Source organism: Elephantulus edwardii, unplaced genomic scaffold (genome assembly GCF_000299155.1).
Source record: "Elephantulus edwardii isolate Elephantulus edwardi_28Jun2011 unplaced genomic scaffold, EleEdw1.0 scaffold00059, whole genome shotgun sequence".
Lineage (NCBI taxonomy): Eukaryota > Metazoa > Chordata > Mammalia > Macroscelidea > Macroscelididae > Elephantulus > Elephantulus edwardii.
In genome coordinates this window covers 15,672,867-15,688,760 of record NW_006399809.1, presented here as the reverse complement: position 1 = coordinate 15,688,760, position 15,894 = coordinate 15,672,867, and the positions used below count along the sequence as shown (strand labels likewise).

The following is a 15,894-nucleotide window of genomic DNA, read 5'->3' as shown; positions in this document are numbered from 1 at the left end:
GAGTTTAGGGCTGTTGTACATAGGGTCGCTATGAGTCGCAGGCGACTCGATGGCACATAACAACAACAACAACAATGTATGATCAAAGATTATTAATTTAGAGTCTTTAGATGGACTATGGCACTGACTCTCAGTGATGCTACCAGAGAGAACATGACACCCGGGCATGCATGTGCCTGGTGTACCTGCAACATCACTAGGTTACAAAGTATCCTAAGCTAACAGTTGGCACCATTTTATTCAAACTCAGTCACTTTTGATCTCTGATTACCTAGAACTTTAGGTCTTCCAATGCCTTGGACCAATTAAGACGATTTTTAAATTCAGGTGGGTTAGACTTAAGGCCATATTCTGGTTATTGTGAACTTGTTCCTATTTCCTTTGGTCTCAATTTGAATTTGATATGTAGTTTGCACCTGGCCTTATTTTTGACTACTGATACTGAGTTTTATTTTATATTGGTTTGCTCATGAAGTTCTTATATATTGAATTTCACACTAATCCTCATTCACATTTCACATTGTTTCGCATAATCATTAGTATGGATTATGTTTATAAAATCAATCACCATTGTACCTTGGCCATCATGACCATCTTTTCAGATCCCCACTGGATCTCATTTCCTTCACCCTCTACCTCCACACACCAAACTGTGCAACCCTGTGGTCTCACCCCTACCCATCCTTACCCTCTGCTCCAAACCCTTCATCCCTGGAATCACCTTAAATAGGTTTGAGGTGCGGTAGGCGGACACCAGCACGTGTGTACATGCCACTTGAATATACTCTTCTAGCAATTAAAAAAAAGAATCTTGATCAAGATTTTGCTTGTAGAGGAAGATGGAAGATGGCTGGCTCGAGCATCATGCAGAGCTTGGCACTTCACAACCAGCCTTTAGACAACCTTGGTTTACGTTAGGCTAGCGGACTTAAGAAAGAAATCAGAGAGAACAAGAGAGAAAGCGTAAAGCAGCTTTATTAGGGTGCTCCTGGGTGAGGTTCCTCATTCTGAAGATGCAGAATGGGGAAGTTGCACCTTGAACTTATTGGGGAGTGTTTTTCTAAAAGTCTTTAGGGAGGAAAGGGAAGGACCTTTCATTGTGATTAATGGTTCATCCATTAGTTTGGCCAGGTGGCAGGGCTGTTCACTCTTTGTTGGTGTATTTTTTTACTTCTTTTCCCCCCTTAGTCCCCCTGTCTGGACCTAAGAGTTTATTTAAGTCCTTGTTCTACTACCTTTATTACTTTTCTCAATCTTGAGCAGGTCTCTTCACCCATTCTAGAAGCCCCTTCTCCATTTGTCAAGGGGAAAGTAATAATACCCACTTCAAGTTACAATTAGAACACTTGACAGAGAGGAAAGGGGGCAATGATGGTGGCACTAGGGCCTGAAGTGCTCCCCAGTAAGGCACAAAGGACTTCAAAAGAGCCTTGAATGTGGGGACAGGGGGCAGAGCCATCTGGCCCCTGGGGCAAGCTGCCAGGCCCCTGGGGAGAGCTGCCTGATGTGTATGAGGAACTTATCTGAGGCACTTTCCTCCATCTCCTCCTCCAGTACACCTGCAAGTAACACCTCCAAAGCCCTCTTCTTTTTAACTCACGTTTGTTCTCTCTAGGTTTGCTTCCTTTCCTATAGAAAACCTGAACACTGAGTCTTGTTCCAGAATCTGAGCCCAGTCCCAGAGACAAAAGGGAAATATAACTGCCAGCTAAGGAAGTGACGGTGGATGGAGCCTCAAAGTTCAGCCAGCCACTCCCACTGGACTCACCCACACCTTGCAGTCCAGAGGGCAGAAAATGTCATGAAAATATCTTTTACTGAACAAGAAGACATGCAGTTTCAACTCAAGATTACCAGTAAAGACTATGATTTCCGGGATCATTTCTATGATCATTTCTTTACTAGTTTCTCTCATTGGGTAGAGCACCAGAAACCACGAGGAGGAGGTGCAGCGCTCTCTCCTGAGCATGAAGCTTGCTCTTGGTGTTGCTTCAATGCAACTGCCATTTGCCTTTGATGATCACTCTTCTCTCCCATCATGGGAGAGCAAGAGAGAGGATGCAGTCTGAGTGGCTTTCTTAAAAAAAAAGACTACCACTAAAGTGTTTCAAGTGGGCTCCCCTTCACCTTCATTTCATGCTGTTCAGCATTAAGCAGAGTCTGTGCCCCTATTCCCAAATGGAAAACCCACAAATAAAAAAGATTATCTCTGTTTAAAAAAAAGAAGTAATCACCATTGGACTACACCCACCTTGTCTTTTCTGGTCCCCGCTGGATCTTTCTCATTTCTTTTACCAACTCCCTCCACTCACCAATTGTGCAACCCTGTGATTTCATCCCTACCCATCCTCACCCTTCTGCTCCCATCCCCTACCTTGGATCCCCATGTTTTACTAGTTATCCTTCTATTTTTATAATTTAAAAAAATAGGTTTGAAAAACAACTATCAGATATTATCTCACTCCAGCAACAATAGCAAAGTTCAACAAAGCAGCAAACAAATGCTGGTGAGGTTGTGGAGAGATTCGAACCCTTATTCCTTGCTGGATATAGTGTTAAATGGTGTAACCACTATGGAAGGTGGGTTGGTGCTTTCTCAAAAAGTTGGAATTAGACATACCTTGGACCTAGCAATTCCACTACTGGCAATATACCCTAAGGAAATCAGAGCCACCATCCAAACACATATGCACACCCATGTTAATTTCTGCATTATTCACAAGAGATGGAAGCAACCCAAGTGCTCATCAACACACTTTGGACATGTTGTGAGGAGAGACCGGTCCTTGGAGAGGGACCTCATACTTGGGAGGGTGGAAGGACAGCGCAGGAGAGGAAGGCCCTCTATGAGGTGGACTGATTCAGGGACTGGGGTAATCGGGATGGGTGTGTCGGAGACAGTGTGACTGGCACAGGACAGAGCAGAGCTTAGGGCTGTTGTACATAGGGTCGCTATGAATTGCAAGCGACTTGACAGCACATAACATATGTATGACAACATTTCGGATTAAGAGATGTATTGCAAAGTGGACTGGGGTAGGGGGAAGGAGTTAAATTGTGCAATAATGAATGAACATTTAAAAAGTGAACTGGGGAGGGGAAAGGAGGAAAATGTGCAACAATGAATGAATGAACTTTTCTGTAAACTTTCATTAAAATCACAATTAAAATTTAATAATAAAGAAGTATAAATGAAATTTAAACGATAGGTTTGAGGCATTTGAACAATTTTAAAGAGCCCTTTCCTTCCTGTCTTATGAGGGTAGTTCTGCCTCTTTCACTAGGAGGGAAGCTATATGAAAGCAGGAGGCACATGTGATTGCTTACATTATCTGTTGAATATATGACTCATTTCATTTTTACATCTCAAGTTGATACCCCATTTTACACAACAGGAAATTAAAGCTTAGAGGTTAGAAACTTATCCCAGGTCAAAGTTAGAATGAGGACTCTGATCTGGGTTTGGCAATTGTTAAGCCTTTCTTTCTTACACGTCAGGCATTTATCAGACCTGTCCTGGAAATGAGGATAAAACAGCATGTTTGTTGAACCTTAAGGTAATCATGATTAGTCATTCAAAAGCATATATTATAAAAAAAAAGGCATATATTATCTATCCCTCCCTGATTTTCTGTAGGGTATATTAAAGAGAAAACTCTAACCTTAACGGCTAAAAAGACTCCAGAAATATACCTAAATAAGCTTTATCTAGTAAACACACGGCAGGATGTAATCATTTGGAAATAATTTTTTAGATGAGCATGTACCTTTGACAATTTTGTTCTACCTTGTCAGTTTTATCCAAACTGTTAACACCAGTACTTAAAACTGCTTTCCCTCATAGAGTAAAACTTCAAGTTGAATTAATGGTGGGCTCTTCAGGATGTGATAGTTACCACACATTTAGCAGTGTTTGCTAAGGCTACAAAAGGTTTTTCTATTTTTTAACTTTTTATTGTGATTTGGGTGGAAGTTTAGAAAGCAAATGGGTTTCCAGGAACAATTCAAACACATTGTTTCATGACACTGATTCCAATTCGCCCAGTGGAACAACCCTCTTCCACACTTCCTTCTGGTTCATTCATTCTTTTTTCCTATCCCTTCTCGTCTTCAGAGTTCATATTGTTGACTATAACTAGTCTGGTGTTATTGTCCCCCTAACAGGTCACTTGTTTGTCTGAATGTTGAGTCACAGGAGTGAGTTCAGTTCTAGATTTTAAGACAAGCCCTTCTCTTTTGTTGATGTGACGAGGCAGTGGGCGGGGGGATGTAACAGCTTATGCTGTAGTAGATGGGTAGTAGCTAACCACTGTGAATATTTCATAGAACAGGCTTCATACAGACCATCACATGTAATCCTAGAGGGTCGATCAGTAACCTCATTTCATAGACATGGAAAGTGAGACATAGAGGGACAAAGTAATGTGTCCTGACCACACCTCTGCAAGTCAGAGGGCTCATGTTCAGGAAACCTGACTATAGCATGTTTCATAATGGCTACATTACTGCTTTGAAAGCTGAACCTGAATAAAAATATTTAAATTATCAAGTATTAAGCATCAGTGTGAAGTGATGTGCTCATAGATATACAGTGGAAGGGTCAGGGACTTGGAGTTCTCACAGTCCTAGCTAGAAAGGACTTCAGAGTGCACGTTCTGAAGGCCTCCAGGCTATGCTTTGAACTCTTTAAGGGCCAAGCTAAGAACAAACACCGTAACTTCGGAATCTATTTGGTAACAGTGGGATTGGGATTGTGTTTTAAGTATGATATGGGCTACTTTTTTCTACTGCATACTTGGTTTATTTTATATTAAAAGAAATAGTGGTGGTGAATAGGGGTGTCCTTGACTTTCTGACATATGCAATTGTACTAGAAGTTGCTGGTAAATGGCCACATCAATCAGATCATATTTTGTGGTTATATCACCATCCAGTTGCCAAAAGAAAACAGGTGCTAGCTAGCCAGCCAGTCAGTTGCTCTAGAAATCTAGGGTTAGAGTCATAGTTAAATTCACCACAATGCAAGAGCAAACAATCTGTGGGCCAGCAGAAGTGGAATGGGAAGCTGGCTTGCTGGGAGGAATGTTCGTTCATGTGAACCAACTACAATTTGTTTCCTATTTCTGAAACTCTCACAATAGCCTCCTCCTTTACAGATGTATTTCCAATGTGGAAAAAGAAGTTTTGTCTCACTAGTTTCTAGAGGGTAGATTAAATTTTCTCTGCAAATATCTTTATATCCTTACTCTTGATAATACATGGTTATTAAAAATATTCAGCTTAAATTGCCTTTATGACAAGGACTTTATGATTTATGTATTTCAATAAGAAAAGAAAAACATTAGAGGTGTTCAAGAAATACTTGTTAAATGAATAACAGTCTTGACAGTAGAATTAAAAAGTTTCCACTGCATGTTTATTATCAGTGCTTCAACATGGAACATTCTGCAGCAGTATGTGACATGTGGACAACAACAATTTTTTTCAGTGAACACTGAAAGCCAGCCTTTTCTGGTCAATAATGATTTCCTCCAAACAAAACAATTTTTGAAGTAATACAATCAGAAAATTCACTCTAATCATGCACATAATTTGACCATTTTAAGAAACTTTTTAAAAACCTCCACAAACTTCCCATTATAAAAAGACTTTTCAAAAACTGCATGATGAAATTAAACTACAAATCCACTTTGGAAAAGTAAGGAACTAATTTTGGCTTTAAGATTTTTTAAAAATCTGTTTAAAAATATGGAGGGGAGTGTGCTGACAGAAGTGGAGAAAAAGGCTCTTCCAATTGATGGAATCAACATGTCTTAAAATACTTTCACAAAGGAAATCTTTAAGAACAAAATGCATTATAAATAAGAGTCTTTCAGAGCAAGGTGAACAAGTCAGCAGAGTTTACATCAGCTGCCCCCGCAGGAGAGAGGTCTTCCAGATGAATGTTTATTTATAGAATCTTCTGTAAGATAGAGTTTGCTACTTCCAATGATTCATCTTTTACTAAAACAATATCATATGAGTCCATATACTTTTCCAAAAGCTCATCCACCTAATTAATAGAAAACAAAAATAAAATTAACATGCAACAGAAACAGTAAACAGTATCAGTAGAAATGTCATTGCTATGACAGATAGATCTTTTGGGCAAAATGTTTTAAGTCCATTTGATTTCTTAAATCTTTGCAATAAAGAAATGCTTTCAAATCTGTAAGACTTAATGATAGGGATTTTCTCAAAACAATTTCTCTTTAGTTTAACAGTTCTCAACAGAGGCAATTTTATCCCTTAGGGAACACTAGGTAATATCCGGAGATATTTTTTACTCTTCTGACTGAGGGTGCTATTGACATTTAGTGAGTAGAAGCCACAGGTCTGCTAAATATTCCATAACGCAGCTCCCATTAACAAAAAATACCTAGTCCAAAATGTCAAAGAGCTGAGGCTCAGGTGCCCTGCTCTAGTCTCTTTCCACATGGAATTTGCTAAGAATTCATTCAGAATGTATATTCTCTCTTCTCAATACTTACAGCATGCTTCTATATAAAACTAAAGTAAAGCCACAAAGAATGATCAAAATATCTCTAGAGTAACTACTCTCTGCGGGTCTTTTGGCAACAATTACCTATCAAATGTCAGATCTGTACTTACTCTATCATTTAAATATCCAATTTTTAGAATGTTTTCAACATTGGCTACTCCATCTGCCATTCTTAAGTCTCCTTGGGAATCTCCCAACAGTATTATATTGCTGTTGTCTTTTAGTTGATTGAAATATTCTGTGTTCCTCAAGGCACCATCATGTTTGTTAAATACGTGAATTAATTCTCCTTTAAATCCTTTGAGTACTCCCTATTTAAAAGAAAGTAAGAAATAATTTTGAAATAACTTTTCTTTGTGCAACAATGAAATAACTTTTGACAACTGTGTTTGTTGAATTTTCAGAGTCTGGAAGTCTAAATAGAGCACACTGTTACATTCAATGTATTTGTAAATTTATCTTGAGCTACAATGATCTTAAACATACTTAAATCCATCACATTCAGAATAAAGATAAATAAAAAAGAGCTCTGAAAAGGAAATGCATTTTTAGAGATTTCATGGAAATGTAAAACATTCTTACATTTTCATCAAAATCCATGAAATTGGAAACAACTTTGACATTTGGATGATAAACACCAGCTTGCCGGATAACCTCCTCGAGAACATCGCCAATCCCAGCCGAAAATATGAACACAGGGATACTGTACTTTTGGAGTTTATCAAAGAAATTTTCATATCCTTCCCTGTAACAAGAAGTACAAATTTATCACTAAAGAGAAAGACTTAGCATCTTTCCACTTACAAGTGTAAAACATGGGTGTTTTTGCCCAGTTTTCAGATGATTGTTTCAAAATATTGCCTTTGTGAAAATATTCTACTAATAATATAATAAATAGTACTAGTTTGGGTGGCTATATTATGTTTCATTTATAATTTTTCATAGCTGTTAACTCTCTTCAATTTAAACCAATTGAAAAACCTTTACAATCACATTGAATATGGATATAAGCTTACAGAGAAATTTATACCATTTAACAGTAAATAATGAAGTTATAAAAAAATCCATTCTAGGGGTAGTTCCTTCCCCACTCTCTGCTGCTTCTCTACTGTGTAGTTTAGGAAAGCAGACCAGAGGGGTTAGGGTTTCTCTACATTTTGGCACCTCCTCCCCAAAATCTGGAAGCTAGAGGTAGTATCTGATCTTAAAATCTTCCCTTTTTATTTGTCCCTGGGACTACATTTTACTGCTGCTGCCCAGAAAGAAATGAACTACTAGCTGTTCTTACACTCTTTCTAATAATTGAGTGCTTTCCTCCTAGACGTGGACCATCTTATTTTTAAGCATCATTATATTTGTCTGAGAAGTTGAAAGATTGAAAAGGTGATGTCAGCTATGATTTGGTTTCGACTTGATGGCAATGAGTGAGCGTTGAAAGAACATTAAAAATAAGTTTATATACTTTTTACACCTTATACATTATGGATATTTTAATTATATGCTAAAATACATTCACCTTCTCAGAGTGTTTTCCAGGGAGTTTGAGAACTCAGAAAGTTATGGTTGTTGGGTTGCGTTGAGTCAGTTCAACTCATAGTGACTCCAGAGTTTAACAGAGCAAAACTCAGCCCAAGTCCCACAATCTTTGCTGCCTGAAAGAAGGTTCATGTAAACTTGAAAAAAGGGTACTGGCTAAACCCTTTTCTATTTGATTTTCAAACATTCCTTCAATAAAAAGCATTTGCTAAGAAATTTTTTATATAATCTTGATTTTATAAATTTGTAAGTTAAAGTGTTTTATCTAAATCATTAGCTATTACAGAACAGAGATACAAATCAAAGCACCAATGAGATCTCATCTCACCCCAACATCAACAGCAAAGTTCAATGGGAGAGTAAGCACCAGATGGTGGTGAGGGTGGAGAGACCAGAACTCTTTTCCCTCACCCCGCTGGGGAATGTAAAATGGTACAAGCACTGTGAAAAGCAATTCCCTAAAAAGCTGAAATGAAAACACTGTTTGATCTAACAATTCCCTTAGGAGGTATATATCCTAAAACAGAGTTAAAGGTAGTGACATGAACTGATTATATACATATTTACTGCAGCATTATCTACAAATAACAGTTTTAAAAATTACCAGCTTCAGAAACCTATGGAGGCAGTTACGCAGTGTCCCAATGACCCACAGGAATAATAGAGGTTATAATTCAAAGCAAAGAATTGGAAAGTAGATACACAAATAAGAGGTTTGAGATTTATTTAAACATCACCCAAAACCCAAAATCCAAACACACTCTGTAAAGCACAACTGGGAGCAACTCCACTGGGTTTCCAAGATGGTAAACCTTTACAGGAGAAAATCCCACATTTTCTTTTAAATTCTCATCTCACTACTATTTTGTAGTATGTGGCATATTTCAGAAGTGTTTTTAGGTTGCATCTGTTATAGACTATTTTAGCAAAAATGTATATATTTGAAAACATTCATAACTACACTTTATATTCATATACAACAAGAAGCTTGGCAAACTTACTTGAGCATAATGTCAGATTCTTCCACAATTTCTTTAAGTTTTGCTTTTGGTAAAGCTTGTTCAACAAGTAAACCATGTGACTTAGTATACCTGGAGTCAATGAAGAAAGGGGGGGAGAAGAATATTAATTAAAGCAAAGTAAAACTATTAATAAAACTACTAATAAAACTATTTTTATTACAATGGTCTGTTTAGCATGAAAAATATCTACCATTTCATTCATCATATAAATTTCTGTATCTATATTTTAGACCTTAAGCTAAATGGATGCGTATACACATACATATATCTCAGACTGAGACATCGAAGTTCTTTCTTCATTTCTCAGTTCTCTCAAACTCTGACTTAGCTTATATACGGGCTTATAACATAATGAAAGGAAGCTTGCTTTAAACCTTTTCTTAGTCTACAGAAAAGAACTAAATCTCACCCAGGATAGCATAACCATCTCTCTGGCTATGATAAAAAGAATTAGAGCAAAGCTCTTTTTTTAAAAAAAATAAAATAAAAATCTGTAGGCAGTTTAAATTTTCAAACAAGACCTAGGCATGGAAGCTGCTGCCTATTGAATAAGAAAGAAAAGTCCTGGTTACAAAGAGTTTTAAACACAGGCTACCCTGCTTTACTTAAAAGAATCTCTAATCACAACATTTCCCACCAGAACTCTGCACAATGATGTCAGCAGGGCTGCTTGGAACGTTGCGTTCTGATTCAGGCAAAACCAGAAGGTCTATGTACTGGAGACCATGTCACCCAGGGGACTGCTCCTCAGTACACAGGCAATTTAAAATCACAGTTCATTTTCAGTATGTATCTTGCTCCAATTTTTTTTTTTTTAAAAGAATGGGTGTTTTTACTTAAGACTTAGGTGCAATGCTTTCAATTTTATACTGATCATCTTAAAACACAAAATCTCAGACTGATAGAGTGATTAGTGGATTATTTTTATATAATTCATTCATGGCTCTAATTCACTGGCTAATTTCTGAATTGATCATATGGGAGCTACAGATGGATTCGATCCATCTCTGGCTTAGCAGCACAGCATCTTCTGGATCATGCAGCAGAGCTAAATCCTTAGTTATAATTGAAATGTTATTTCTAACCCACCTGCCCCTCAGTGCACACTCACCACTCCACCATATATGGGTACTTCTCTTCTACAGTAAGAACAGGGTCAACTTCAATAGCATAGTATTTTTCCTTCAACTGAAATAGCTAGAAATAAATAATCAGGAAGAAGATGAATTATTCTTTTTAATAATATTCTTAATTTTAAAGAAATGGAAACAAGCATTTTTCATAAATTAATGAATAGACCTTTATGGACCTTGGTATAACTAAGTGTATCTGTAAAAAGTGACCTTTCTTTAAGTCCTGTCAGATCAACAAATTAATAGCCAAAATTAACACTGAAAAAATACACTTACGTTTTTCTATAAAAATATTACATTTCATTCACACATTGAGCATTATTTTAAGATTTATACAGATACTCAAGCAAAGAAGATCAATAAAAGGCAGGGAAATCGACATAAAACCAAAGTACTTTTGTTTTCATTTACCAGTTAACAGAGGGATATCAGATATTTTGGAAATGATTCTAAAAATTTTAATGTAAGTTTTTAAAGTCACTGTTAATTTTTCCTTTAAAAATATGTTGAGAATGTACGATCCATACAACAATCAATCTCACATTTACTGATTGCTTACTATATGTCAGAGAGGACTATAAGCATTTGATGCTAACTCTCGTTTACAAGAATAAATGTGAAGACAGTCTTAGGCAAGAGAATTTGAATTCCTTCAAATACTGCAAAAGACCATTATTGTAAAAATAGAAAGATAACTAGTAAGATGTGTATAAATGTCTAAAGAGAGAAGGGGAGGGAAGGTGCAAGAGGCCTGAGGGAGCCAGATGTCCTGGGGTTGCAAAGTTTGGTGGGCAGAGGGTGAGGCTGAAGGAACTAGGAAAGATCCAGTGGGATGTGAAAATGATGGCGTAATAGTGGACAGAGATCAATAGTGATGAATTTTATAGACACAGTGTATGGAAATGATCATATAAAACACAATGTGAATGAAGGAATGTGTGAAACATAATGTATATGAAGGGGGAAAAAAGCCCAAACAACCTAACAACCAAAACCAAGCAAACAAAAAGAAGTGAAGTTCTTGAGTAATGTGGTTTACTTTTCCTGTTGTTAGGCTATGAATGCGGCTGAGTCAGTGATGAGTCCCAGCAAACCTTTGTACAGCAGCACAATGTCCAGATCTGTGTCATTCTCACAATCACTAGTATTTGCACCCAGTGTTGCATCAGCTGTGTCAATTCATCTGGCTAAGTGTCTCCTTTTTTTTTCTGACTCTCTACTCTACCAAGCATGTTGTACTTCTCCAAGGACTGGCCCTTCCAGTTAACATGACAACATGCCCAAAGTACAGGAAACAAAGTCTATCCTCACTTCGAAGGAGCACTCGAACTGCACAGCTTCCAAGACAAATTAATTTGTTCCTCTGGCAGCCCCTGCTAGAGTGAACATTTTTTACAAGCACTACTCCTCAAAGGCATCAATTCTTCAGACTTCCTCATTCACTGTGGAGGTCTCATACGCATATGAGCCAACTTTGGTCAGGCACACCTTATTCTTCAAAGTTATATCTTTGCTCTTTGATATTCAATACTTCCTCCTTCAATATATAATTTGATCTGTGGACTGCTTTAATCTGTTTTTCATTTATCATGATGTTGTTTATTGGTCCAGTTATGAGGAGTTTTATGCTTAGCTCTAATCTATACTAAAGGTTATATAGTCTTTGATCTTCATTATATTTTTGTTTTTAAAGAGTTAATTTGTTTTTTTTCATTTTCACCTATAGACAACTGGCTAATCTGTGAGGAAATTGTTTGTTACATGCAGACGGTAGAAGAGAATGAAATTACAAACACATGGAAATGTGGTGCTCAGCTGTTCTACAGTGCAGATTTTCACTAGTCCCAAATCCTCTTCACTTTCAGCCAGCAAGGCTGCTGAAATCATCTCATCATGAGCTATTCGCAGGTTTTCTCCCAATCTCAAGGCTGTCTTCTTCTTCATAGTCCAATTTCTCAGATTCAATCTCAGCTCAGCATGGAGACTGAGTAAGTTTGATTAAAGGATAAACCCAGATAAACATCTTTCCTTATTTAAAACCATGCAGTATCCTTTTGTTCTGTTCGAGTGACTGTTTCTTGGTCCATGTATAGGCTCTGCATGAGCACAGCTAAATGTTTTGAGATTTCTCATTCTTTATAATGTTATCTTTAATTTGCAGTATCTACATGATCTCTGAATAGTCAACAAGACATAGGTAACCATCTTTCTGGTATTCTCAACTTCCAGCCAATATCCATCTGACATCATGGAATGTTTGTTGTCTTTCATTCTAGGTTTTTTCCCTAAAGTTAGCTTCAAGATCTGGCAATTCCCTATTGATGTACTGCTGCAACCATTTTGAAATTGTTTTCAGCAAAATTTAATATTTAATATGATATTAATGATATTGTTAAAAATTTTCTGCCTTATCATTTTTCTGTGGAATAGGCACAAACAGGAATGTCTTCCAGTTGGTTGGCCAGGCAGGTCTTGCAAATTTCATGGCAGAGATAAGCGAGTACGTCTGCTCATTTGCCATTTTGTTGTGCTGTGGTGGCCTGCACATTGCTTTGCTACTGGAAGCTATGCTGTGGGTTCAAATATCAATGGTCATGTATGATAGATAGCTTTGACCAACTAAGGAGGAGGAACTGGTGATGTACATTTGAAAAATGGGTCAGTGAAAAGCTTATGAAGAGCAACAGGGTATTACTAGTGTTTACCTTTTTTCGACATTCATCTGTAACCAGTTTACAGTTGTCAATGACATCTACAGAGAAAATGCAAAACAGGTATCAAACTACACATTATAATTGTGCTACTACTTTTATAAAAAATTACTATTGTTGTAAGTTTACATTAAATGCTAAATCAAATAGTACAGTTAGTAAAACTTTTTGTTTTAGTACTAGTTTTTGTTTTGAATTTATATACAAAAAAATTTATATATAATTTCTAGAAGATTTATAAATGTTTTAAAATCTGGGCTAAATGAGTTATCTAGATTACTGACTTAGTCAATCCAGTTTTATTTTTTCATTTTTATTATTAATTTGTGGGAGTATATGTGTGTGTGTGTACTGTCAAATTAGTCAAACCAGTTTTAAAACACAAATTGTATACTGATTATTCCCATTTTCACCTCCTCTGTAATTAATTAGAAGCAAGGCATTTACCTTTGAAATACTTTAGAAAATACCAAAATCTCTAGAAAACACCAAATTTTTGATAAATGTTTCATTAGTTAACTCAAAGTTTAAAATTCATTTCTGTTTCTTGAATAATGAATGGACTACATTTAAAGTAAAATGTTACAGAAAACTACATATACAAATATCATTTATATAACACAGCAGGGAGGAAAATCCTTACAATTTTTTTTAAAGTAACTATATACATACATGTGATTCAAAAAGAAAAAGACAGGTTCCCTTTTTCTCAGATCTCATTACTTTAAATGTGTAAAAAAGAAAAAAAATGTGTAAAAAAGAATGAAAAAATCTATTACCTCTTAGATAATTCAAGTGAAAGGATCTTAAAATAATGGTTACTTTAATGACTTGTTTAATTAATCCACTTACTATGACACGTTGGGCATCTCTTGCCTTTGTAGGAAAATCTACTTAGTGTCATATCAAAATCTGTTATTATCTGTGAGAAAAGAAAGAAAAGCATGAACATAAAGTTCCTAAAGCAGAAATACTGTGTGAAATGCAAATACATACAGCATACTTCTTGTAAGCACTCACGGTGCATGGTCTTGGGCCCTGTTTGGAGAGGTCATTTCTCAATGCTTTAACTTTTCAAATGGAGATCATGTATAAAGTTCTGGGCATGATACCTAGTACTCTAACCTTGTTACTAAATAAAATCTGAATAAGCAGTATAGCAGCTTGCACATATAGGTAATATAGTTATTATCTCTTTAAAGGTAAAATATTGCATATTACAAGTGATATGCTCATTGTTTGTGTGCGTGTGTGAACCTTTTAAATCCATCACTAGGTAGTTTCCCATGTGACCTAAAACTAAGTCATTCTAACCCATTTGCGTCAATATAAAAAAACACAGGAGGAAGCAATTATATAGATTTTAGTCCCTGAAAGTGTGGCGTTTGGGGTTTAATTTCTAAATTGAAATAATTTGCCTACTTAAAGTAAACGATATTGAAACAGTTTACTAGCACTTAAAATTTAGGGGATTGGGCTAAATATATTTTTCACTGAATATTCAGATTATGTTAATCTCATTTGCATTTATAACAAACTTTTTAAAAAAGAAAAATTTAAAGACTAGTTATCTTCTAATAAGATTATGCCTTAATTTGAACTACTCTGCTTAGTTTAAAGATGGAACTTGAGGGTACCTACTTTTAAATTGTATTCTTAAAATACTACTTTTGTACAGAATCAAATTGTTTTATAGTTTAAAGAGAAGACTATTTTTAGTGATTCATTTATGTTTTATTGTGGTAAAATATATATGAAACAAAGCATCTTCCAATTCTATGGAACATTTCTACACACAATTCGGTAACACTGACAATGATCCTGCTGTACAATTGTCATCTTTATCCCTTTCCAAAACAGCACACGGTCATTAACAGAAACTCTGCGCCCTCTCTACACTGATTTCCCCTTCTCTTGCTCTCCTGGCCTGGTAATCACGAATATATTTCAGGTTTTTTGTGTATCTATTAAAATATTTTTTTTTAATTTATTTTTGTTTTTTCTACTTGAGTATTTTATGTTTCAATCAACTGTGGATATACCTCTTAGGTTTCTGTAGATAGGCAAAAAGTTTGTCTACATCTATAGTTACTCAGATTTTAACAGAACTATATAAAGTTTTGCAAATGGTTTTATATAGCTTAAAGGAGCCCTGGTAGTACAGAGCTGCTAACAAAATATTATTGGTTCAAATTTACCAGCTGCTCAGTGGGAGAAAGATGGGCTGTGTCCTTGGACTGTCCTTTTTCTTCTCAGAAACCAAATGGAAAATTGCTGAGTTGGTATCAACACAACAGCCCGGAGTTTGAGTATGACTAAGCCTGCCTGGATTTTAATAATAAAAACCTCTTGATAATTATTCACCTGAAGTTTAGCAGCTCCTCCTTTGATAAGACCACAGATAATTTCTTCCACCCTTGTAGGATTTTTGATGCGAACAAAACTTTTCTGGAATTCTGGCATCTGGAAAGGAAAGAAATTAATTAACTTTAAAAAATTCCTTTTCCCCGGGTTCCAGGAGCTTGTATTATTTAAAAATATAATGTAAGACAGGGCATTATTTTAAAACCTCTCACTACATCATGATAGATGGTGAAGAGACTGAGATTGTTAACAGCTTTAGTTTGCTTGGCTCCACTATCAATAGTCTTGGTACCAGCACCCAGGGAGTCAAAAGATGGACTGCATTGGGAAAGTCTGCTGTCAGGGACCTCTCCAGAGTACTGAAAAGCAACGATGTCAATCTGGAAATTAAGGTGTGCCTGATCCAGGCCATCGTCTTTGCAATTACTTGCAATGCACCAGAGAGCTTGGCAATGACAAGGGATGACAGAAGGAGAATTGATGCCTTTGAACTGTGGTGTTGGAGAAGAGTATTACATATACCATGGACTGCTTGGAGACAAACAGATTTGTCCTGGAGAGGGTGAAACCAGGCTGCTCCTTAGAGG

General features: G+C 36.3%; 1 protein-coding gene across 1 annotated transcript in view; it reads right to left on the bottom strand.

Annotated features, from left to right (window-relative positions):
- Positions 1-5,731: 5,731 nt before the first annotated feature.
- NT5C3A (5'-nucleotidase, cytosolic IIIA) overlaps positions 5,732-15,894 on the bottom strand; it is an 83,325-nt gene continuing 73,162 nt past the window's right edge. The window contains exons 2-9 of the mRNA XM_006887606.1: positions 15,308-15,406; positions 13,796-13,865; positions 12,938-12,984; positions 10,211-10,296; positions 9,079-9,168; positions 7,124-7,286; positions 6,652-6,852; positions 5,732-6,052 (exon numbers count right to left, since the gene is read on the bottom strand). Of these exons, the coding sequence (XP_006887668.1) occupies positions 5,951-6,052; positions 6,652-6,852; positions 7,124-7,286; positions 9,079-9,168; positions 10,211-10,296; positions 12,938-12,984; positions 13,796-13,865; positions 15,308-15,406 (858 nt within the window). The 3' untranslated portion in view covers positions 5,732-5,950. The remainder of the gene's footprint in view (positions 6,053-6,651; positions 6,853-7,123; positions 7,287-9,078; positions 9,169-10,210; positions 10,297-12,937; positions 12,985-13,795; positions 13,866-15,307; positions 15,407-15,894) is intronic.